The following is a 26261-nucleotide window of genomic DNA, read 5'->3' on the forward strand; positions in this document are numbered from 1 at the left end:
TGCCAGTGAACCTTGTGTGTTGTGTTTTGCCTATATGAGGCAGAGGCAGAAGTGTTCATTCTGACCTAAGACCAGCCGCAATAGCCAGTTAAAGCCACCCTTCACTTAATGGTCATCAAATTAATCAAGAAAGTGTAATCTAGTGTAATAAAGGACACAGTTCTGCACAATGACTTTCTTTGTGGGTGGGCGGGGGGGGTGGGGGGTGGGGGGTGGCTGGTGTTTCAAAAACCTTTCGAGACAACATGTCAGGGGTCCACATTCCAGGACTCACCTGTGAAAGGGATAATGAGATTTCTGGATAGATATGCTGCTGTCTACCGTAGCTGCAGAATTGAGGCTAGATAAACTGATTTACATTCTCCGGAGTGGGCGTGATGCTGTTTGTGTCAAGCCATCCAAAAAACCACACAATGAAATCAATTAATTTTTCACTTGGATCAATGTTAAACTGTCACTTTCCTCTACTGAGCGAAACCATTGTGACGCTAAACAATAGCTGTGCTTACAGTGTGTCTTTTCCATTGACTGCCTGCTTAGCTGTCAGCACAAGGCGTTTCCAGGTAAATTACTTTTTTCCACTCACTTCCAGACTGACCGTGTTTACGTTCCTGTTATTTAAATCCTTTTGCATCACAGCCTTGTGATGTTCTTCGCAAAGTCTAAAAATAACACTTGACGTCAGGTGTGATGCGGGGTCATAATTCAGCGAGGGCGTCTGCACTGAAACAAGCGATGAATATACGAGAAGGCATCCGAAAATGAGCAAATTAGTTTGCGCGATCATTTCGTATGAATATGACACAAATTAATCAAAGGCATGGTTTTACACGAAGCTGAGTGCATTAGCCGGTAGCCTTCTCTATAGTTCCAGGTTGAGAACTCTGTGAAGAGCTGTAAAGAGCCCACAGCTGCTCTAGGCAGCTCTCAACAGCCGCTGTAAAACACAAGGCCCCACTGCATTCAAATGCAGACCCCCATCTCACAACGTCTGTGATTGAAGTCTGACTAATTTCTTCTCACAGAATTCACTTGCTCCTTTCTAACAGCTTGTCCTGTTTGTCTGGTCTGCCTGTTAGAAGATAGGAACTAATCAGGCATAGTCAGTGTTCAGGTTTCTCTTTCACTGATATACTATATCTACCCAGCAAGGCTTAGCTCTACCATTTACTTTGCAAATGTAAGAAGAGTGTGTGTGTGTGTGTGTGTGTGCTTTGCATCCTTGTACATTTATATGTGGGTTGATCTGTATATGGGTATCTGTGCATGGTTGTGCATATGTCTGTGTGTGGTTATTTGTATCACTGTGTTGGTTAATTTGTGTATGTGTGTAAATGAAAATATGATTTGAAAATACGATCTAAACAGCATTTTCATGAAGTATTGGCAGTGTGATCTGTTATTTGTTATGTCATTATATAAAAAGCCATCCCACACCTTGGCTACCAAACTACCGCAGTGTTCTTCTCCAGAGCCCACACCCCCCATCCAGAGAATTTCACTTCCCTTGGCTCATGCAATACTGCTGAGAATGTGCAGCATGAATAGGCTGTTTGAGAAAGATACCACCTCTTTGACCCAGCAAGGTACCTTTCTCTGCTCTGCATGGTCAGGTTTTTGAAAGTCACATTGAAAGTGTAGTGGGCACACCAGAGTGCTACAATAGAGACTGGTTTCAGTTAGGAAATAGAAAAGGGCATTCACCTTATCTGTTCTGTAGCAATTTTGGAAAAATTGGTTGATCGGTCTTCTGTAAAAAGTAGTCTCCATGGCAATTCATCTGATTGTGCCATATTTGTTGTATCTTTTTTTAAAACCCCCAGTACTGCACGTTCCTTGCCTTAGCACGGATGGTTGGAGCTTCTGAGGGGGTGAGAGATCTGCAGGAGTTTCCATGGGGATGGGAAAGCACTGGATATTTAGAAATTTTGCTTTATTTCCCTCAGTCCACTATTACATGTTATATAACATATAATTTATTGATATGAAAAAAACCAAATGGCCAAAGCTATGTGGACATTCAGACATCACACCCATATGTGCTTGTTGAACATCTCATTCCAAAACCATGGGCATTAATGTGGAGTTAGTCCGCCTTTGCTGCTCCCCTGTTCTGGGAAGGCTTTCCACTCGATTTTGGAACATGGCTATGGGGATTTGCTTTCATTCAGCCACAAGAGCATTAGTGAGGTTGGGCAGTGATGTTGGGCAATAAGGCCTGGCTCGCAGTCGGCGTTCCAATTCATCCCAGTGGGGGCATTGTCATGCTGAAACAGGAAAGAGCCTTTCTCAAACTGTTGCCACAAAGTTGGAAGCCCACCGTTCTCTAGAATGTCATTGTATGCTGTAGCATTAAGATTTCCCTTCACTGGAACTAAGAGGCTTAGTCCAAACATGAAAAACAGCCCCATACCATTATTCCTCCTCCACCAAACTTTGCAGTTGGTGTTATACAGTTGGTAGAATTCTCCTGGCATTCGCCAAACTCAATTTCATCCATCAGACTATAATGCATGATGCATAATTCATCACTCAGAACGTGTTTCCTCTGCTCCAGGGTCCAATAGCGGTGTGCTTTACATCACCCCAGCTGACACTTTGCATTGCGCATGGTGATCTTAGGCTTGTGCACAGATGCTCAGCCATGGAAATACATTTCATGAAGCTCCTGACGAGTGTTGCACCCAAAAACAAACGATTTACATGCTTCAGTACTCTACGGTCTTGTTCTGTGAGCTTGTGTAGCCTACGGCTTCTCGGTTGAACTGTTGTTGCTCCTGGACTTTTTCCACTTCACAATAACAGCACTTCCAGTTGACTGGGGCAGCTCTACCAGGGCAGAGAGTTGACTGACTGACTTGTTGGTAGGGTGGCAGTGACAGCACCATGTTGAAAGTCACTGAGCTCTTCAGTACAACCCATTCTACTGCCAATGTTTGCATGGCTGTATGCTTGATTTTATACACTTGTTAGCAATGGGCGTGCTTGAAGTAGCCAAACCCACTAATTAGATGTGCTGTCCATGTAGTGGACCCATTTATCTATACCTACTTATCCTGAAGCCTATCCCAGCATGCACTGGGCGAGAGGCAGGAATACACCCTGGGAACACACCACAGGGCACACACACCATTCACTCACATAGTCATACCTATGTCTCCAATTAGCCTATCTGCATGCCTTTGGACTATAGGAGGAAACCAGAGTAACCGGAGTACCCAGAGGAAACCCACGCAGACATGGGTGGAACATGCAAACTCCACGCAGAAAGACCTAGGTCAGGATTCGAACCCACCATGTCATCCCGCTATTTACAATGCTATTTCTACACTGCGTGACCACACCATTAAAAAAAGCAAGACATAGCTAGGGAGATGAATTTGACTGAGTTATGGTTTCATGCAATTTTATTATATAACGTAATGCCAAAAATAATCAGAATCGGTGCTAATTATATGGCATAAAAATGTTTTCATAGAATTAACGACCAGAGGTTTTGACTTAACCAAAATAGAAATATAGAACTATAATCAAGAGTTTTGCTTGGCAAAGGCAAAACAATATGCCCAAAGGGCCTACAAATAATATTTCGATTTCAGCTGATTAAGTGGAAAAAAATCAATGTAGGTAAAAGTAAATAATATATAGTCATTGTTGGTAGCTGTTGTATAAGCAGAATAACCACTTTGGGCTGTCTCGTTATTGGAAAATAATGTACTTTTGGGGTGGTTAAATGACCTTGGCTTTGGCATCACCACTCTCGTACCGTACACAGTATATACAGTATATATATACTCACCGGCCACTTCATTAGGTGACAGGAATGGCACCCGGTGTGGTCTTCTGCTGCTGTAGTCCATCTGCTTCAAGGTTTGATGTGGTGTGCGTTCAGAAATGCTCTTCTGCATACCTCGGTTGTAACGAGTGGTTATTTGAGTTACTGTTGCCTTTCTATCAGCTCGAACCAGTGTGGCTATTCTCCTTTGACCTCTGGCATCAACAAGGCATTTTCGCCCAGAGAACTGCCACTCACCGAATATTTTCTCTTTTTCGGACCATTCTCTGTAAACCCTAGAGATGGTTGTGCGTGAAAATCCCAGTAGATCAGCAGTTTCTGAAATACTCAAACCAGCCTGTCTGGCACTAACAACCATGCCACATTCAAAGTCCCTTAAATCACCTTTCTTCCCCATTCTGATGATTGGTTTGAACTTCAGCAGATCGTCTTGACCATGTCTAAATGCCTATATGCATTGAGTTGCTGCCATGTGATTGGCTGATTAGGTATTTGCGTTAACGGGTGCAGTTTGCAGTTGAGCCTAATGACCTAATGAAGTGGCCGGTGAGTGTATATATATGTATATATATATATATATATATATATATATATGCATCTCCTTATTTTATCACACCTATTCACTTCTTATGTTTTTTTCTGCTCTTCTGCATGCTGCCTAGCAACAAGAACATTGAGCCTCAGGTTGCTGGGACACAGTTTGTTTTCTATGGAATGAAAGAGAAAGGAATTCTAATTATGGTTTCGCTTCCATGTCCTTTATTTTTTAATAAAAGAATGCTTGGCTTGTTGTGACCATCTGAAGGCTGCGGCACCTAGAGGTTCTGCCAAGGCCTCATATTCTGAGAATCCGAAGTCGAGGAGTTTCTCGCTGTGTTCTGCCATTGATTGCCATGTCTTTCAGGATTACGTGGTTTATCCTTCAGAATTGGCGGGATGTGCAATACTTCACCAGGTCGGCTACCTGCTGGTATCAACAAATATAATGAAAATGCATTAATTTGCCAGGTGTACTAGTTTTGGGTTTCGGTTTCTTGAACATAGGAAGGCTAAACTAAAATTTTCAGTGTCGTATTCATAGAAACTGAATACCTCTTTCTGAAGAAGAACAGTATTAATTTTTTTTAGCATACATTCCTAACTTCAATACTCACACACTGGTAGTACATTTTTACATTATAATAATTATGGGATGACCTTAACCAGAAACACTTCATAGAATTTTCAGATTTACCCCTTTTAAATCCAAACCCATTCTTACCACTTGGTAATAAGGGCTCTTGTGTTTTATGTCCAGCTTAAGCATTAGTCCTTGGCACTCTGTTTTATTCCACAGCCTGGAATCATATCCTGATAATGGCACTGTGAGGCTGGGAGTCCCACAGGTTTCTAAATAATCTTCCACAGTTTTGCCTCAGCACTCTCAAAACAGATGTGTTAACAGCGCATCATTTTTTAACACGACTCCACCTCTATTTAAGAACCACACATTTTGCGCTACTTTCATCACATTCTGTGTTTAAAAATCTCCCTTTGTATTCGTAACACAAAAGTAGTGTCTTTGACACAAAATGTGTTGAAAGTAACAGAAAAGTGGTAACCCTAAAAGTGTGTTGGATATGAACATATTTTTGAGAGTGGGGAGAGAAGGTTCCAGGGAACAGGGTTTGAAAGAGCAACCCAGTCATGATTGGTCAATTGAAATTGGGAGGGAAAAAAAAATGAAGCAGGGGGTAGTGGGCAAAACACAGTATCTCCAGTTGTAATAGTGGTCCATGGGCAATACACAGTATAATGTCCAGTATTAGAGTTGATTTAACATGACATTTGACTGTGTAAGAATTGAAAAAAGCACCACATCACATTAGACAGAAGGAGCGTCTGTGGTTTATGCTCTGTCTAACTTTCTGATACCTGTAATCCACAATTGCTGCAGAGCTTTGAAAACTATTCAATTTTTTTCCTGTTCCAAACCTCAAAACTGCGTGTACACTTCAGCCACATGTATAATGAAAGAGTGTATAATTTTAGTTCTCCTAGAATCATCCATTTGAAAAAGGCATGTTTTCAAAACTTTTTCGAAAATAGTGGAAATAGTTTCGGAAGATCAAATTATGTTCGTATTTGTGCATTCAGTCAACTTTTTCTCCCAAAAATAAGGAAGCAAAAATAAATGACAACACGTAGCATTTAAACATAGGCATGCAGTATCTAGAGTAATGGTTTAATAGATACGTTAGATATAAACACCCTACTACATGGTTAGGAATCATCCATTTATGGAAGTGTTGTTATTGATATGTATGGTTAATGAATCCTTCACTGACCTTACTGATTATCACTGCACAATCCATCACTATGTCCTCTGGTGTAAAGCAGGCAATGACATCAATTAAAAAGTGCGAACATGCCCTTTGGTTTCCATCATGTTTCAGTCCTTCTTATGGCCTCATCTATTATTCATCCTGTCTCTCCGCTTCCCCCTCTCCTGCAGATATGGCACATGTTACTGAGAACATGTACCCACCATGGGAACTGTTGAGAGGCTGGGGTGATCAATATTCATGAGGGTGATTTTTTTTTGTCCACTCCCCCTTAGGTTCTCAATTCGAGAACAGCCACGCCCAAGAGAGGACAACGCAGATAATGTTGGGGAAGTAGATTTACGAGCGTGGCTTTCGAGGGCCTTGGTGACTACATTGATAACGGAGACAGTTGCACCAGTTAATTGAACTAAATAAGACCCTGCTGTTGCGCCTTCTAATTTGGGTCCTCAGATTGAGAGCCCGTTGCCTCTGTCTACATAGCTGGTGGGATGTGGCTTGTTTCCCTGAGATTTCAGCACGATAACAAAATGAGGGGAGAAAGAAAGCAGCAGAAGTGTGATTACTGCAGTGAGTCAGATTTGTGAGTTTGACATGTTTCCTACGGTAGTGCTGATGAGTTGCTGGCTTTCACTCACTGGCAGATTTTACTCGCTGGCTACTGCTGTGGGTGACATTGCAGGCGTGCACTTGTTTTTGTGCATGAACCTGTGGGTCACTGAATGTTTGCATGTTAGGCGTTTGTAGGTGTGTGTGTGTGTGTGTGGGCATGTATTACTATCTTTGTGAGAGCCAAATGTCCCCACAATGATAGAAAGATGAGGAAAATTACGCAAGATGGGGACCTTTTGCTGGTCCCCACAAGTTCAAGAGGCTGTTTTAGGGTTAGGACTTTGGGTTAGGGTTACAATTAGGTTAAGGTTAGGGTTAAGGTTAGGCATGTAGTGGTTGGGGTTAGGGTTAGGGTTGGGGTTAGGGTTAGAGGTTACGGAATGAATGTAAGTCAATGGGAAGTCCTCACAAGTATAGCAATACAAACGTGTGTGTGTGTGTGTGTGTGTGTTCGGGTTTGAATCCATGTGTTTGCCTCCCCCCCCCATCTATGATCAGAAGAAAGTTCCTGTTTGGGGATTTGCCTACTTTAGGGCTTTAATCATTTTCTTTTCTGAAAATAAGTCTGGTCCTGTGAATTAAAGTGAATTAAAATGATGGAGCATTTGTTGTCAGATTTATCAATGAGACAGATGCTGTTTGATGCATATGTGGTGTTGTCTTATTCAGCGGAGAGATAATTCGACATGGCATTCATTTTATTTTTCTCATTAGTGAAATGAACATCTGATCAGAAATCACAGTTGCCAGGGAAGGAGACAACAAGATAAACAACAGGGCTGACAGGAAAAAAAATGTCTTTGTGCATGTGTATGTGTGAGAGAGAGAATCAAAGACATGTATATGTGCGAGAGACTTTCTCCTTCCTTCTCAAACGCTGACATGCTCAGACTCAGTCTTCTTTACCAAGTAACATTTTTTTTTTAATTGGGGAAAATGTATACCTCCAGGAAATAATCTAACTGTATACTGTGAGTAATGTGCATATGTCAGGGCATATTGGTATATTTAGTACTGCACATTTAAGTGGTTTTAACCCCTTCACGCAGATGCCAGGTCTGGCCAATCCTCACCCATTTAGGTAGTAGTCTATTTAAGGCTTTATTACTCCAGATGTGGCCATCACAGAGACTTGGAAAATAGCTTAAATGAAGCAAGACACTTGTTCCATCTACAATACTAGTTATATACAATACTGCACATTCATAATTTAGGTCAAAATAAAGTGCCTCAAATGCAATTATCTTGGTGAAAATACAAAAATGAAGTTCTCCTTTACTTTGAAATGAAATGCTGAGAGATCGCACGTATAAAACAGGTGCAATTATACATGTCCTGGATCATAAACTCCTTGATCACAAGTGTGCTAAATGAGGGACTATGAAAGGTTTTGCGGCAATACTCATGTTAAGATTACATGTTAAGATTACAATATAATAATATAATATTCCAACATCAGAAAAATGTTTGTGATGTTCTAGCTTCACGGGAAACTGGTGTATGAAACGTACTGTAACACAATTGAGCCACATTTGTGGCCTCTCCTTTATCCACAGATTCCATTGGCAAATTTGTTACTAGTCAATTAAAGTTGAAATTGCCCCTGGACTGTTTAGTTTGCTATTCAGTGAGCTGCATTCTTCTCTGCTGCATTGGCATATCTTCAGGCTTTTGTTGGCTTTATCTTGTTGCTATGATGAAATATGATTTTTTGGTGGTGAAATAATATTTTTTATGAACTACCAGATAGATGCTATTGTCCAATTTTAACACTAGTTACAGATGAGACTGGGCTGGGATAATTTCAAGATTGCTTCACTGCTTTACATTGTCTCTTTGTTGAACAAACTTTTTAAACTATTGTGTTGAATCTGTATATATTGTATAGTTATCTTAATACTGAATGGTAAAGCTCCCATTCTATTGTTGCTTAGCAACTTGTCACCAGTATTAGTGCTATTCCGAAGCTATTCCGAAGCAGAGACATGAATTTTTGATCGTACTGTATCACTGCTAAAAAGGATCCAGTAAGTCTGGAAGCGCATTGATTAGTATACCCTGAGTACACTCTGATTTTAGGGATAATTATGAATTTATTCAGTCCAAGCATTTGGTCTTACCTTTTACCCCACATCCCATCTCTCTCTTTATCACTATCTCTCTTTTTCACTTTTGTTGTCCTTTCCGGTTTCTAAATCAATTCACAATGCTTTATTAAAAGGACATATTTGAATACATTGTAAAGGCTTTACATAAACAAGCAAATAACATTTTTAATTAAAACCAGCATACTGTACTGGAGCATATATCTTTATCCCTCTCTCTCTCTCTCTCTCTCTCTCACACACACACACACACACACACCTACAACCTGCACACTCCTCTGTCCTGCGATGGGATTCCCCTTTCCATTCCATTTCCATTCCATCCCCTCCTCATTTCTCTCCCACTCTTTCTCTTTCTCTCTCCCTCTCTCTCTATCTCACGCTCGCATGTCACATGCCCGCGTTGGAGTGCAGGTGGGGGGGGCAGGGTGGGCCAAGCTGCAGGCTCTGGGTAAAAACACCTGCTGTGCAATTACCAGATAGTGAATCTCAAGAGAACTGGGCGTGACCTGCTTCACACTACTGAGTGGGAGTGACCTGCTTGGCACTGCTGAGGTTCAATGGCCACCTGTGTCCTCAGTGCCTCTCCTGCCAGGTGCCCACCACCACTGGCCAAACACTTGCACTATCTCAAGCGTTGACCTGTTGTTGTCCTCATGCCCCCTGCTGTTAGGCTCTGGAATTCCAGCATTCCATGGGCAAGGAGGAAATACAAAAGTGAATGCTTTGCAATGCACATGCCTTATTGACGGTGGATACATTGTTTGTTTATCACTGCTGCCTTGTGTTTCAAGTAACTAAAACCATAATAAAAATGTATTGACCTTTATTTTATTGTTGGTTAAGGCAAAAATTATTTTTTTTAGTCTTTTTGGACATCTATGGTTCTTGTTTTTGTTTCAGGTTATGATTTTGTTTTTTCATGGCAAGTTTTCATTTTAATTTTCAGTTTTTGTTTACCATACTGACCTTTTTACACAAGAACTTGTCCGATTATCAGGGTCCAGTTGATCTCAATGTTTATAGCTTAGGGATACTTCCAAGTGTCAGGAAAACAGTAGAAACTCAGTGGCAGGTTAAATTATTTATGTACAGTCTTCTGCAGCTTATTGGTGCTGGTTTCTAGCATCTACAGTAAGCCATTATGCTGTCAGAGCCGTAGGCTTTTCTTATCAAAGACTTATTAAGACAGATTTATTCTGTGAGTTCTTGCATTGACTTTAGACTATTCAATGCATCTTCATGATACGTAATTTATTATTGAAGCATTTCTAACTAGTTTTTTTTTTTTGTCAATTTTTGACAAATATATGTATTTTTCCTACATTCCAAATCTCTCACCTATCCATCCATTATATAGACCTGCTAATTCCTGGTCAGGGTCGCAAGGGGTGCTGGAGCCTATCCCAGCATGCATTGGGCAAGTGGCAGGAATGGACATCGGGCAGGTCATCAATCTACCACAGGGGACACACACCATTCACTCACTCACTCATACCTATGGGCAATTTAGAGTCTCCGGTTAGCCTGCCTGCATGTCTTTGGACTGTGGGAGGAAACCGGAGTAGAAAATCCACACGGACATGGGGAGAACATGCAAACTCCACACAGAAAGGCCCAGGCCAGGATTTGAACCCAGAACCTTCTTGCTGTGAGGTGACAATGCTACCCACTCCACCGCCCAGCAATTATGTCATATAGGTTAATATTATGGTGATTTTGGGAAAGCCATATGGTTGGGACAACAATGTCATCATCACCCAGGAGTCAAAAAAACTCTTGTGTTGTCCTTACGGTCAGAATTCTTACTGAGTAGCGTTATTGAGCATGTGTCTCGGATCATTACCGTGTGCACCAACATGCAGCGAGGGCTTTGCTACTTGAGCTTCCGTAAGCCATAGAACCTCTCCTGCGTTACTGCAGCACATTGGGGAACAGCAATTTTCTGCACCTCCTGGAAACAGCCTCCATGTGTCAAGGAATTTTCGGTTGGAAACAATTAGAGGAACCATCTGCACATTTGGATTGCTCTTTTGATGGAGGATTGTGTGTTTTGGGTGGTGGGTTGTGTGGGCCAGAGGATTATAAAAAGAAAGCATTTGGCAGTGTTCAGTTATGGGTATTTGTGGATGGAGATACTCTTGTGCTGCTCTGTTTTGCTGGTCAACTGAGTTCCCATGACCTTATTTTCTGGCTGTACTGTATGTTTCGGAATTGCTCTTAGCTTGCTTGTCACTATTCATTTTTAGATCTTGGATCTTGGCCCTATTATTTGAGAAAAAAATCATTTTCGCTTCCTAAAAAATGCCTTCACTTGACTGTATTATCTAAGATGAAGGTGTCAGCTCAGGTATACCATCTTATATTACAAGAATAGGTTGTACGAAGTAACAATATCATACAGTCATGCCAATAGAACACACCATTGCTTTATAGTAGAGTACCTGGAGGTAGTACTTTCAGAGTACTGAAATGGTAAACTAAAAAAAAAACAAAATAAAAAAATTTGTTTTGATTTGATAGTTCTGCAACCAATTAAAACAATAATTATGTTCAACAATAATAAATAATAAAATAAAAATAAATTAGCATCATATATGATAATATGATAAATACAAACAAAAAAACATTTTTTGGTTTGTTTTTATCATATATTTTTAACATATTTGAGTTGCAAGTCTCCCCTGCAGAGGGGAACGAGAAAGAAAATGAGACTACGTTCAGAAATAAGAGAGTTATTTGACGGAGATTAGCGAGCGCTTTCTGACGCAATTTGCGTTTCTCGGCTTCAACAGGTTCAATCCTGGAGTTCTGCTCGTGCTGTCTTCCACACAGTTTTTAGCATTTGGAACTGTGTTCTTTGCGTGCAGTTGGACATTCATTTCTCCCTCGTCATTTTTCAGTTCCTTGGTGTCTATCACTTCAGGCAGTCTGACCAGCATGTACTGTCTGAAATCTGTGCACACCAGCTTGAGCAAGAAAAGGCTGTCGTTGATGCCTTGTGCGATGTTCGGGACTGTGGGGAGTATTGCACGGTAGACAGGCTTTAGCTTTCTTGGCTGCCGTGTCCGTCTTCACATCAGAACCATCATCTTTATTGATGTGCAGTGAGCAGTTTTCCTTTTATGCCTATTTTTAAGTACAGGAGGGGAGGCATCTCATAATTTCATAAATTGGCATTGTTGCATTTTCTCAGCTCTTGTTTATATGGTTTATGAAGCCATTATACAATGTAATACACATTAGAGCCCTACATGCAGAAAGTCTGGACAACTGGATAATGAAATCTAACATATCTCTATGGGAAACAAGGGCTGAAAAACAAATGGCACTGAGCTGAACCCCTGTTTTTGGTAAAATCATGAAAGAACATTAGTGAATACTTCATCAGCATTCATAGTGGTTGTTTGGGACGCCATGTCTCGTGTGTGACTGCTCGGTCTGTCTGTTTCCCTGTATGTCTCACTTTCTCTCTCTCTCTCTCTCTCTCTCTCTCTCTTTTCTTGCTTCCCTCCCAGGATCACCACCACTGCCGCCTGCATGATGGACCTGCGAAGGTACCCCCTGGATGAACAGAACTGCACCCTGGAGATTGAAAGCTGTGAGTTTCCATTATGCAGTTATGTCCCATTGATCGGCCCTGCTTTAAATACTCCTGCCTTTACGGAGTAGAATGAAGAAGCTTGGTTGCCATGGCCCATGTTCTCCAATGCCCATTTAACAACTCATGTGCACTGCACCACCCCAATCAGTGCGCTGTAAAATAGTTGATGGACACTGACCCTAAAAAAACAGCACTGACAGCATGGCATGATTCCACTCACTCAGCCTAGTTGCACTGTATACAGGTTTGCTTTGTCTTTTTTTTATCAATTTCTTTGTCAATTTTTTTTTTTTTTTGTCAATTGTAATTATTTTTTCCACCATTCAGGACATTTGATATTGTATAAACTAATATTGTATACACTAATATTATTCTACCAAATTTACAGTAAGTCATACTTTACCATAGAACTTGACAAATGTAGGTGTAACTGTCTTCTCAACAGATTTTAAATACTTTAAGACATTTAATTTGAGTTACAATTTCAGTTTAAATAAGAAAATAACAATAATGATTCATGCGTAATTGCTGAAATAGATAATGAGAGATATAAAAAATAAATATTGGTTAGACTGGTTTCCAAGAACTCTTCATTTTCATCATTCTGTTTGTGCAGACGAAAATGAACATTGGTTGCTTACAAGGGCTTTATGAATGTTTAAATCACTGTTAAAAAAAAGGTTTGATGAATCTGATGAATGATGAACTGATAGCCAGGGGTAGGGGTAGCATCTGTCCATCATGCCCTGTTATTTAATTTACACATCTGTCAATGCACCACAAAATTCATTAAAATGGCTGATTTATTTGTTGCCTCAATTTCTGTATAAATTCTAATCTCCACAATAACTTATGAATTCCATTGGTCAACTTAGGATAGGCAAACTATCAGTATACAACGCATTATCTCAGCATTTCCTAATAAGGTATTGGATTTGGATATGCCACTAACTACACTTCCCCTAGAAACTGTAATGAAGTACTTCCCATGGACATAAAGTTGCTTTCTGAGTATTTCATTGACTCCCACATGCATTCATTTCTGTTGTCATTGCCAGCAACAACTAAAACACCTCACAACAGTAAAGGTGGTTGTTAGCAATCACTGTACACATCCAGTTTTTGAGTCCACTGCCTTGGCAGCGGGAGTTAAGCTTAATGATGAAAAATGAGACTTCAAAGGCCCCATAATGAGTGGAGCAATAATATTCTATCAAGCCCAGACTCCTGTGAAGCTATTTAATAACCTTGCTTGCCGTAACAGAAACACTCTGGATGGTTGCGAGCGGTCATTAAGTGCACGCGAGAGCCTTATTTTGGGATTCGTGAAGCCTCGGTCTACTTTGCTAGCTGTCTTCTCCCATCACTCAAAATGGAAATGGTGCAAACGGCTGACGCAGCGCATAAGATTATTGGAAAGCTTAGCAGAGCTGTCAGAGGCACAGATGCGTCTTTGGGATTTCTCTGGGTTTTTTTTTTTTTTTTGGTGACACCTGCACCCACCCTTCACGCATCTACTTTGACACAAATTATACAAACCTGCCGAGCCACAAGCCTCACTGTCTGAGGTGTTAGATCAATGTTATAAATGTTTGGTCTGCGTGGTAAAAGGGCTGCTGTGATTCATATCGGGTCTGTCGCAAGCTTGTCCTTCGGTCTCTCTCGCAACCTTGCCTCCACCGTCACAGAAACAAGACTGTCACGTGCACTGGCCAGTTCCTGTGCAGCACAATTCCTTTTGTGCCGCATGGCCTCCTTAGATCCCTCCACAGGGGACACGAGTCTGTGGTCTTAAGATCAAAAAGCGTACAAACTACTAAGCTGAAACCTACACTACAAGGGACATTCAATAAAAATAAAATAAATATTGAAATATATTTGAAATTATTTTGAAAATATTTTCACTTTTTTTGTCATCCAAGACACTTGTATTATGTCAAAACATATATTTATTTTTTTTCTTCTGGGTTTTAGGTGGCGGAATTACTGTGGGAGTGTTTATATCATTAACAAGTGCCTTTTATAGTTAGAAGGTGGGATGGCACCTCCGGGATCCCTGCTTTGTGCGCATACTATCATTTATTTTCAAACCTTAAATGTGTTTAGTTGGCTTGCTAGAGTCATAGTTAATCACTCTGAAGCATATTCTTTAATCTGAATTGGTTTCAATTTCTCCATTTATCCACTGATGTCTTTTTTCCAAGCCTTAGCAGAGGTGCTTTGCGAATATTAGTCTATTACCAATTACCTCTACTATGCAATTAAATAATCTTCTAAAAAAACAATGTAGATCTCCTGTGTTCTGGGATGTATTTTGCCTCTACTTAATTTTGCCTGAGTTTCCAAGCGGTAGATTGCTATTGTCTGGGGATTAAAATTGTCATGGAAAGGCAAAGTAGCTATGATTAATTATGTGGCTGGATTTAAACATGAAAAATGGAATTATTCAGTCAGCTACTGAATTCTCTCGGGTAAAACGCTTAGGCTAGTGAGCCCCATGTTCGAGAGCATAATACAGAAACATTCCGGTCTTTAATCTGGTTAATGTATTCATGAGTGTTGTGAGAAACAGCTGAAAGCCATGGACATAGAAGAGCCATTAGCGCTTAGGTTCAGAGGAAAATGCTAATTCCTGTGAATTCTCGCTCGGTGGGTTAGTGCCACTATTAATAGCCATGTTTAGCACCACCTACACTCATACTGCAGCAGTACCCACCATGACCCTAATTGCAGATAAATTGCATTCTGACCAGGCCCGTTCGCTACACATGAAGAAGCCACTGGGGAGGTTAGACCCGGTAACATATTAAATGGGGTTTTAGAGAAACACATTACGCTACGCACCATTGTACGTCAGCCACATCGTGTCAGGGCAGGTCAGGTCATCTGGCTTATGAAAACAGGATAATAAGGCTTCTATGAACAGTGCTCGAAGTGCTGGCTTCCTTATCAGTGCTAAAGTCAGGCGCAGTTAGCTGAGTCAGAGAGAGTAAAGCCTTCAGAATCTAAGCATAACTCATGTTATGGGTTACATTATTGCACAGAAAACTCATATGACTGGTGTATTAGCGGTATTGCTAGTGGAGTGAAGCTGATGTATGTAGTGTATTTGATTCTCTACAAAGCACCATGTGTTGGCAGGGGCCATTTAAAAAATATTAGCTGTTTTAATTTTGATTATATTTGATCTGATATTCATATTGTTCTAGTCAAGATGGAAAACATATCCTTTACTTAAGAATCTTTTCCTAAGAATGATTTCTAAGAATTATTTCCTGCTCGTAAAACATTCATACATTGCTGTATTAATATTATGTGGTTTTTTTTGTTTTCCCTTTCTTTTCATATAATGAAGTACCTTCAAAAAAACTTTTGAAATGTTTTGGTGAACATCATCGTACGAAAAAATTGTGTGTTCTTCAACATGGTAGCTAAAAGTCAGGTTCTGTCTACTGGTGAAACTTGTTACCCTCTTGAATTGTATCACAGTTTTAAAATGAACCAAAGTAAAGCCAGCGAGTCTCCAAATCTCCTGCAGTCCACTCTCTCAAAACTTCAAAGATGGACAAAATTAGACATAATAAGCGAGACAGAAAAGGAATGAATACTAGCAAAACGGATTTGAGCATATCAAAAATATGAAGGAACTGTCTAATTCAGTCAGCCATTTGTGTGCCTAGTTCTGAAAACATTTATATTTGCATATATTAGCCTGTTTCATTCATTTGAACACACTCATAATGTGTTCATAATAATAAATTGTATGAATGTAGTCATCCAGAACTGGTGGGTCAGTGTGTATACAAGTTTTTGTTTCCACCTGTTACTCTGGCTCAATTAGCTGATTAGCTCGATAGAATAATGGCATTTCAACTGCAAATTCCAACACAGTAAAATGTTTTATAGATGGACACCAATAATCATTTTCAGCTGTCATTCATGAATAGGCAGCTCATTAATGGGTTAATAAAATAATTAGGAGCATAAATCCAACAACAACAACACAGGTATAGTACAGTCCTCATTGCCCACCTCTGAGTTAAAACTACAAAAGAAAATAATTATCAAACATATCAATTGTAAGACATTAAGCAACATTTTATGATACATATTTACACATTATCAAACCATTATAAATATAGGTATGGTTTTTAAAGCTATTGAAGAAAATGTACTATCATGTAATATCACAACTTTTGTTTAAGGGTACTTGAATACACTTCAGTTTCACCATGTAGAAATTACAGAACTTTTAAAACATAGTCCGTCCGTCCGTCCGTCCCCCCCCCCACCCCCATTTCAGGGCACCATATCCTTTGCATGCATTGACAGCTTGTCTGTAAGTCTGTGACCTACAGATATCACATCGCTGTGTATATTCTCTGGTGATGCTCTGCCAGGCCTGTACTGCAGCCATCTTCAGCTCCTGCTTGTTTTGGGAGTTGGTTGGTTGGTTTAGCAGTATGTTTAGGATCAATGGGCCTCATTCCCAAAACTTTTATTAAATTATTTGTACTTTAGTTCCTAATGTGTTCCTAAAAATGGTCCTACAAAAAGCCAATATGGAATTCATGACGCATGTGCTGACCTTTGTTTTTGTGTACATCCCAGGTGTATGAGATGATGAATGCTGACTGTTTGTAAATGGTATGCGTAATCCTGATCATGTGATTAGAATAAAGAAACAGCCATGAACAAATTAACAGATAAGAAAAAAATGCCTAAATGCTTATGAAAACATTCTTACGCCCAATTTATGATCACGTGATCGTGCACGTTTCATGAATAAGGCCCATTGTCTTGCTGTAGGATGAAGTGCCATCTAGCAGCTAAAATAATATGAATTTAAATGAAAGAGGATCAAAAAAATTAATAAATAAAACACTGAGACGTCAGATGAGATTCCGTTCCGATCATTACCATGCTGTCTATACTGGAAACGTAAGCAATCATGAGCTCTGACACATTTCATCTGGCACAGATACAGAAGTCTGACAAAGTCACCACGACCTCATCTGACACATTCGAAATAAAACAGTAAGATCTTCTCACGTAGTCATTGTGAGGAGGAGGTCTTGCATCAATTTACACAGCTGATTCTTTGGAACAGTTCGAACTGTTCTGAAGCACTTGTTATAGGGACCTTCACTGGAACACAAATACCATAGGCCTCAGATAGCAAAGCTATAAAAGGAACATTCACTGGTTTGGAGGCATGGAAACCAGTTGTCAATAGCCAATGTACCAGAACTTTGCCATTTACAGGTCGTATGAATGAAAGCATTCTGGAAAATTCTCCTGAGCAAAATTCTCCATAACAAGTATGGAAACAATATGCTTTGCTGACCTGAAAGTTGGCATATGAAAGGTTCTAAATGGGGAATGATTATGATGATGTTGATAATGATGATGAATAATATAAATTATTATTTATATACTATAAAAACTATAATTACAGTTTCATGTTAATTCATTTAAAGCTATATTTGACAGTGCAAGCACTATGGTTAGTCATAAGAATAAACAATATTGCAGATGCATCAGGCCTATATCAAAATTAAATTTTGTTGCTTTCGCGGTGAGAAACGCAATGGCAGAACACGGTAGAATTATAAGAAGGATATTATCGTTCATATTATATTGCCTGTAGGTGTGGCAAGGGTGTAAATGCATGATGTTCAATTTTAAACATGAGGTAATGACCAATCCACCATCAGACAGGTTGCAATATTTATTTTACTCTCTCTCCAAAGTACAAGCAAAATAAATTGGATAAAAAATGTTTAACATAAAACCTGTTCGCATTTAGCTTGTAGGCAGTTACAAAAGTGGTGCTCGGACTGCCCAGTTTTCCATTGTGTAATGTATCAAATTTTCCAGTGTGTATACATGTCAACCGATCATTCACAATAAATCACAATCAGCTTTACCATTTGTCTTGGCCTAAACCACCACAGAGCAAGCCAGAGGCAACAGTGGAAATTAAAGACGTGTAGGAAGAAACCTAGGACAGACCACGCTCCTCTATGCGGCTGAGGGTGTGGGTTCAAATACAAAGCCAGTCAGTTTCAGACAGGTGGCAATGGCATGAAGGGATTAAGATTAAGCAAATAAGATTCACTTTATTTGAACTATTTGCACCAGGTAGCTGGGATTTGTTTTTCTGAATATCTCTCCTAGATACACGCACATGCAAGGTCCTTCCTACACATTGTCCCTCTACATATATGCATGATATCAGCAGATATATCATAGTGTAGGGTCAGCCACAGTGTAGCCTCTGGAGCAATTATGGGGTTTAGTGCCTCGCTCAAGTACACTTTGGCTGTGTCAGTGGGCAACGTAGGTGTAACATCAGCCACTCTCCTTTTGATAGCCCACAAGTTGAATACACTCCCACTCTGCCTCTTTTGCTTCTCAGCCGCTGTTACTCAGCCGCTGGTCCTTGAGGTCTGAAGACTGGCCAATCAGTAGCACTAATTGTTCAGTTAATTACCTGGAATAAAATAAAAACCCTGGATTTGAGGGCCAGATCTGAGTATCCATGTTTTAAGTCACTCACTGCCTGAAGGTGGTGGTCCAGGGTTGGGGTGGCAGGCTGGAGGTGCTGTGGACGTATTGGGTCACAGACACCAGGCTTTGAGTTGACTCTACAAAGAGGGCAGTTAAATATCAAGAGGAGGGTACCTTCTCATTTGTATGAATTTGGATGTTCTCCTGATAAAAACAATTGTCACGAAACAGTGTGCTAATCACTTTAATCCTGTTTCCTCTATCTACTCTAATAAAAAAATATTTTGATGTGATATAATTTTATGTCCATCAGCTCATGCCTGCTGACCTAATTCATACAAATAACTATATCAGTCAGTTACAGATGTTACAGTTACAGATACTATGTGATCTATGTTTGTAAGATATCTGTTGAAGAGTACCAGGAGACTTTCAAGACAGTGTAAGAGACAAGCTTGCCAGTAGAGAGTAGTAGAGAGGAAGTAACGATGCTGAAGAGAAATATATTATGTGTTGATATACTGTGAAACCCAACAGATTCTCTGATATCAGAAAACCCTGCACTGGCCACCGGAGTAGTTCTGGCTGAAGGCTAGTTCCTTGATATGACATCATCAGCACCGTGAAATTTAGATAGAAAAGGTTACAGTATGTGTGCCACATCGCACGACCTGGCAGGGGGGCCCTTCGATAAAGCGCCAGGTAGTGGCCTAATTTTGGTGACTGTGAGCGCGGCAGTGCCAAACCCACGGCGTGGCTGGATGGCCGAATTCGCCCGAAGGGTCGTAGCTGTGATAATCTGGCGTTCACCTGCCAGGCACACAATGGAGTTTTGTTTGGCAGTGCTGTGCCGGGGTTAGCACAAGCGAAATGCGCAGCCTGTTTCTGTTAATGCCCCTCTGAACTCTGAGAATCGCGGAGCCAAGCGCAAGTCGCAGGAAAATCGATAGACAGACAAAGGTGGCTCCTCCGGGACCTCGGCGGTGTGCTGTGGCTCATAAAACGACAGTGTATTCAGGGTTGCTGTTTCACATCACAGGCTGTTTCCCCCCAACCAACCCATGCCCGGTAAACAACAGCTGAGCAAAATATATTGCTATCTTTTTCATCTCTCTGCTTTTGTGTGTATGGGATGATAATAATCGTTTTATTGAACATATCACGGCAGCAGGATGCTGGCTATGACAACAGTATGTCACTGCTCACATTAGGCCTGCCACATCCCCAGCACCATTTACAATTTCTCACCCCAAGACTATTACTATAAGACTAAAATTAAAAGACAGTAAATTTTTGGATTGTGTTTTGGATTGTTTCTACACAGCACAGTCAGAATTTCAAGCAAACAGTTTAGAAGAAAAATTGTAGAAAATTAGGACACTTTGGGGCGCATATTGTTTCTCATGTAGGAACAAGGAATTTTATGGTCATGTTTAATACACTGGTAGACAAATAAAACATAAGAAAACAGCAATACTGTACCTCATCAACAACCATTATTTTTGGTTAAGCTAGCTTGGTGGTAAGTAAGTAAGTAAGTTAAGTTAGCTAATCACTGGTCCTATAATAATTAAACAGCCTTGTGGTTACAAGCCTGCAGCTACAATATGGAAAACGAATAACCTGCAATGACTTAGCAAAAGAGTAAGATATTTTTGCAGCACTGCAGTTATGTAAGAGTTGATTGAATTCATTGAACTCGAGAGGCGCAAACACCCACGCTGGCCCAACATGGCATCAACACGCGGCTATTTGGTGTCTGAGACTTTGCATTAGCAGACATAATCAAAAGCACATGGATAATGAATCCACAAAGTCACTCCTGCACCTACTTCATTTGCTTCTGACAAAGCTATTGGAGACACGTTGCTGGAGCTACCACCTGCTAATTTGCTGGAACATAGAATGCATTTATATGATCATATAATCCGAGGTGGGGGGATGTATTGCTGGAGGAGGGAAGAAACTGAGTCATTTTTTCACTGCAGTAACAGCCTGCCATATTTCTCAAGGAGACAAAAACTCCCACAGACTTGAGCATGTAGCTTTGGCAGGGCTTTGATCCATGTGGTTCTGGAGCCACTGTTATCTGTGAGCTAGCAGGCCAATCGAGGACATAGAGGTTGATGGTTTGGAGAGGTGAGATGTGGAGTGGGGTTGGGTGGGGTGGGGGTAGAGTCAATGTGGGGGTGGGTGACACAACAGCCAACAGCTCATGAGGAAAAACAAATGGTGTACCCGCCCCCCCCCCTGGGAGATCATTCGGGGGAGTCAGCACACACAGTTTAGAGCTCGTCATCCATGAACAAATTACCTTTTTGACACAGACTTAAAACTGCACCCCTTTTTTCAGGCACTGCCCATGTCTTGCAAGAGGAAAACTTGCACCTTTTTTGTAACAGGACTATTTGTGAAGGCGGTCTTGTTTGAAATAGTGCACGTGCCCTTCTCTGTTCCAGATGGCTACACCACGGATGATATCGAGTTCTACTGGCAAGGTGGAAGTGCGGTCACAGGAGTTGACAACATTGAGTTGCCCCAGTTCTCCATCATAAATTACAGAACGCTGTCCACAAAAGCGGTCTTTACAACAGGTATGCAAAGAAGAAGTCCGCACACTACGAATGTGCTCTAAGGGTGAGAGATCTGCTGTTAAAACATATTCCTTTGATTTAGGTTTTGTAAAATATCTTGAAGCAATATCTCAAGTTGTAACCATGATATATGTGTACTGTGTGTGTTATGCTGTGTGCTCTGTTGGCCAAAAAATACAGCCAATGGGATCCAAAAGCATACTGTATCCCACAACATTTTTTTCTCTTTGTCATATACTGACTCATCGTCATGATAAGTCATGAGATTAATATGAATTAACCAGTAACAAGTTTTTGACAGTTGCCTGCCAATTAAAGGAACAATAAGCGCATTATAAGCTATTGTTCATCATGGCAAGTATTGAGTGTGACATGGAGCTTAGTCTAGATCCGAAACAGGACCAAAGTTGCTCTTGCCTTCAGTATCATTGGAATGTCATTAGACAGCATTTCGTCAGAGTATGTCTGCCAATGTTCTGCTAGGGAAATTGTCTTAATCTTCCTCATCCCATTTTCCCCTCTCCCACTCTCTGTGATAATTTGCTTAGAGTCATTCTGCGTAATCTGTTCTCGTCTTTTTGCGATGCTTTTGTTTATTCATTAGATTTCCTGATTTGTTTTTGTGTTTTTTGGCTTCATTGTCCAGGGTCCTATCCCAGACTGTCGCTGAGCTTCAAGCTCAAGAGGAACATCGGCTACTTCATCCTGCAGACGTACATGCCCTCCACCCTGATCACCATCCTGTCCTGGGTCTCCTTCTGGATCAACTACGATGCATCTGCCGCAAGGGTGGCCCTAGGTGTGTTTTCCTGACACTATCCTTAATGTAGATACTATTATTACAAACTATAGAGGTGTGTGTGTGTGTGTGTGTGTTACACTGTCCTCACTGCTTCATGGTGGAAACCACACATCCCCTGCATTCTTTTGGAAACATTCAGGAGGAATTTAAAAGCTCACTTCTACCAAATTGTAGCATCAGCCCAGCCAAATGAGAGGCAACTCATCCCCACTGAGCAGGGACGATCACCCCCCCCACCCCCTCATCCCTGACGACCGCCCATTAGGATTAATAGTGAGACACTCAGTACTGAGAGCGTAACATCAGGCTGCATGATAATTGCTGTGGGTTTTTTCATTGATCCAAACCCATGTGGGAGCAACAGTAAACAGCCTTCCCCATTGCTTCTATTCTGAGTCCAAGTTGGGAGCTGTTAGCTGTTAGGGGTGGAGGCCAGTGGAGTTGCTGCGTATCTGAATCTAATCTGAAATCAGGGGGAACAAAAACAAATGTGATCAAGCACTCTTGGGGTGGTAATCTGAATTTTTAGGCTGTGAGAATTGAAAGACTTGAGTGTGGTAGAGTGCTGATGCCTGGCAGGCAATGACATGTGCCACATGCAGGACTCTAATCCGCTTATTCCAGGTCAGGGTTACAGGAGGAGTGAAGCCTATCCCAGCATGCATTGGGTGAAACACAGGAATACACCCTGGACAGGTCGCCAATCCATCGCAGGGCACACACACCATTCACTTACACGCGCATATCTACGGGCAGTTTACTGTACATTGACCAATTAATCTAACTGTGTAAGGAAATCGGAGTGCCCAGAGAAAACCCAAGCGGACATGGGGAGAACATGCATACGCCACACAGAAACCCACAATAGCACGGGGAGAACATATGAACTGCATGCATTAAGGCCCCGGCCTGTATTCAACCTCCTTGCTGTGAGGCAACAGTGCTATGTATTGCACCACTGTACTTTCTGAATACCAGGTTTTAGAGGTTAAACTTGTCCAGTGAAGACCATGATTGGCTGAATTAGACGATGTCATGCCTCCAGAGAGAGCCCAAAACAGTACCAGGGAGGTATAGGGATTTGATATCTTCCTGTGCTGCGGAGAGCATTGAGCTGAAATTAGCATGCTAGAAATTTGCATTCCAAACAATATACTTAAGCATGAAAAGGTAGATTAAAGGTTACTAACGAGCCAGAGGTAGACAGTGTCAGTCACTTACATGGGAACTAATTTTCATTGGCATGAACCTCATATTTCTGGCCGCCATATTGAGAATGACTTTTCAGGAGGTTTTATTGAAATCTGACTAATTGCAATTAAGAGCTGATATCAAAAATGTTAGGCTAAGCAAAATTTGTACTTCTAGCCAGCTCTCATCATACAAACAGTAAGAAGAAACAAAAAAATATATGAATACAGCTACAACTGGTAATGCAAATGTGGATATATGCACAGCTAATTAAAATGTATTTTTTCATTTCTTCCTCATCCAAATCACACCATAGCTGTCAATTAAAAGAGATGATACTGTTAGGTATTGTATTGTATTGTACTGTATTTTAAGTTGCTAAAGTACAATGAATAAATCCTATAAAATTAAGGCAAAGACTAGTATTTCATGTGCCGAATGTAAATAGTCATGTTCCAATTCTCCTAATAAGAATAAAAATGAATGTTGGAGAATCATAAAAACAGGTTTCTATTCATGAATTCTATTCTATTTTTAGAAAACACAGTATTTCAGTATCCCTTATAAATCTGAAAAACATTTGGAATATCTTTAAGATTCTTTGCTAAATTTTACTGTTTCTAGTTATGATGTTTGCATGTTCAGTAAAACAATTAGGACCCAGAAGACAGAAAACTGTGACAAGATCTTGCATATCATGCCACCCGATGACTATAATACATAATTTGGGTTAATTTCAAGGTACAGGGTTGAGATTATTTTTTGCAAGAAAGTACAGAATACTGTAACATATTGCAGCGTTAATTGCATTACGTTGTTCGTCATTTACTAGCCCAATTAACTGCAATTATATTCAGTTAAAAATAATGAAACCCTTTGACATAACAGTACGCATTAACAATACATGGCAAATGTTTGCTTTTCAAATCACCTTTAGTAATCTAAAATCTACTTGTCTAATTGTTGTCAGTATCAATAATTTAAACCTGTGTTAATCCCAAGTAAATCCCACTAATTAATTAAATCCCATAATTAATTGACTGCTACTGAATGGATTTTCACAACAATTTTTAATAAGACAGCAGAAGCTGAAGAAATTGAATTATTTCAAGTGTGAAAAAGTTACATTGCATATGTGAACCTCATGCAGAAGTTAATTGATAATTTCCCAACATTCAGTTTAAAAGCCCTTGTCTATAGCCTTGACATACAAATAAATGTAAGCATTGCACTTCTGGCACAGTGGTGCAGTGGGTAGCTCTGCCGCCTAAACAGCAAAAAGGTCCAGGGTTCGAATTGCATGTTCTTTCCTCTGGGTACTCCAGTTTCCTCCCACAGTCCAAAGACATGCAGGTAGGCTAATTGGAGACTCTAAATTTCCCATAGGTATAAGTGTGTGATTGAATGGTGAGTGAATGGTGTGTGTGTGCCCTGCGATAGATTGGCAGCCTGTCCAGGGTGTATTCCTGCCTCTCGCGCAATGCACGCTGGGATAGGCTCCAGTACCCCCCTGCGACCCTGCCCAGGATAAGCGGGTATAGATCATGGATGGATAGATGGATTGCACTTTTCTTTTTCTCTACAAGTTCTGTTGTGTTTGTGAAGAATAAAGTAATAATTCTTGCTTTAAATTGTCTGCCAAAGTTAAAGGCAAATGTTAATTGAAAACCCACCTCTGCTCCATTGTGTTCATTACCATGGTATGCCATGGTGGTTTCTGCATAAACAATAAAAAATTACACATTTATTTTATTCAAGGAAGTGTTTTCCCCAATTCCTTGTGCACACAACCACATGATGTTGGAACAATATTTTCATAAAAAATGTCAGCAGCATTTCTTCATGAGACAAAAATCATGTGTAATCCCACCCCCAACCCCCCACCCAAAAACAGCACAATGAAAACAGTAAAACGTTCATGGTTGCCCTGGGAACTGATTCTCAATGCACAATTGTCTAGCTGCTTCAGTGTCTGGTCTATTAAAATGTCTCCTTCCTCTATGAGTTGAGCCAGGCATTCCTTATCAGAGCCCTTCAGGAAGTCCGATACGGCCGACTGCTCGCGGTATGAGGCGTGGCTCAGGCTATCTCTACCCTCCCGACACAAGGGGGGGTCAGCACTATTTCTCAGATGGTAAGAATTCCTCAGAGACAAGGCTTTGGCAGATTGAGATTGCTTTTGGGAGCCCTGTTTTTTCATTATGATTTTAAGTGAATAAAAGCACCAGACTGAAAGAGCTCCATTACCTTGGTGCACCACCTTCATATTGAAGGGAAACGATAGCACAAGGAACTCACTGAAACCAACACGAGATAATGAGCACTGAAAAGTTGTAGCAAAGTGTGTCAGACCTTGCCAGACATCTTACTGGTATGTGCACTACAAGCAGCACGCAAACAATGAGGTCATATGCTATATGAAGAAGATAAAGCGTGCATGTTTTCAATTCTCTGTTTTCACAATGTTGCACAATTTATGTAATCTTGTCAAGCATTTGTTTTGGCGGTTATGGTTAAATTGGGATTGGGTCTAGAGTGCAAGGGAAAGAAGTTGCAGAAACTTTATATTACAGTATATGTGGGGCACTGATACATTAGGCTATATCCCATACTGATAGGAAAAATATACGTCTTTTCCGATTGGTGATCGCTCTCCTGGTGTATCGCGTGGCTGGTAGCATGGAAAATGGCTGGACCACAGGAAAATACATCGAAGCAGA

The 26261-nt window shown here is 40.6% G+C and overlaps 1 protein-coding gene across 1 annotated transcript in view; it reads left to right on the forward strand.

Moving 5' to 3' along the window:
• Positions 1-26261, forward strand: part of LOC135259682 (gamma-aminobutyric acid receptor subunit beta-1-like) — an 89167-nt gene that overhangs the window by 44801 nt on the left and 18105 nt on the right. Inside the window, exons 5-7 of the mRNA XM_064344299.1 lie at positions 12356-12438; positions 21414-21548; positions 22195-22347. Coding sequence (XP_064200369.1) covers positions 12356-12438; positions 21414-21548; positions 22195-22347 — 371 coding nt within the window. The remainder of the gene's footprint in view (positions 1-12355; positions 12439-21413; positions 21549-22194; positions 22348-26261) is intronic.

Source organism: Anguilla rostrata, chromosome 7 (genome assembly GCF_018555375.3).
Source record: "Anguilla rostrata isolate EN2019 chromosome 7, ASM1855537v3, whole genome shotgun sequence".
NCBI lineage: Eukaryota > Metazoa > Chordata > Actinopteri > Anguilliformes > Anguillidae > Anguilla > Anguilla rostrata.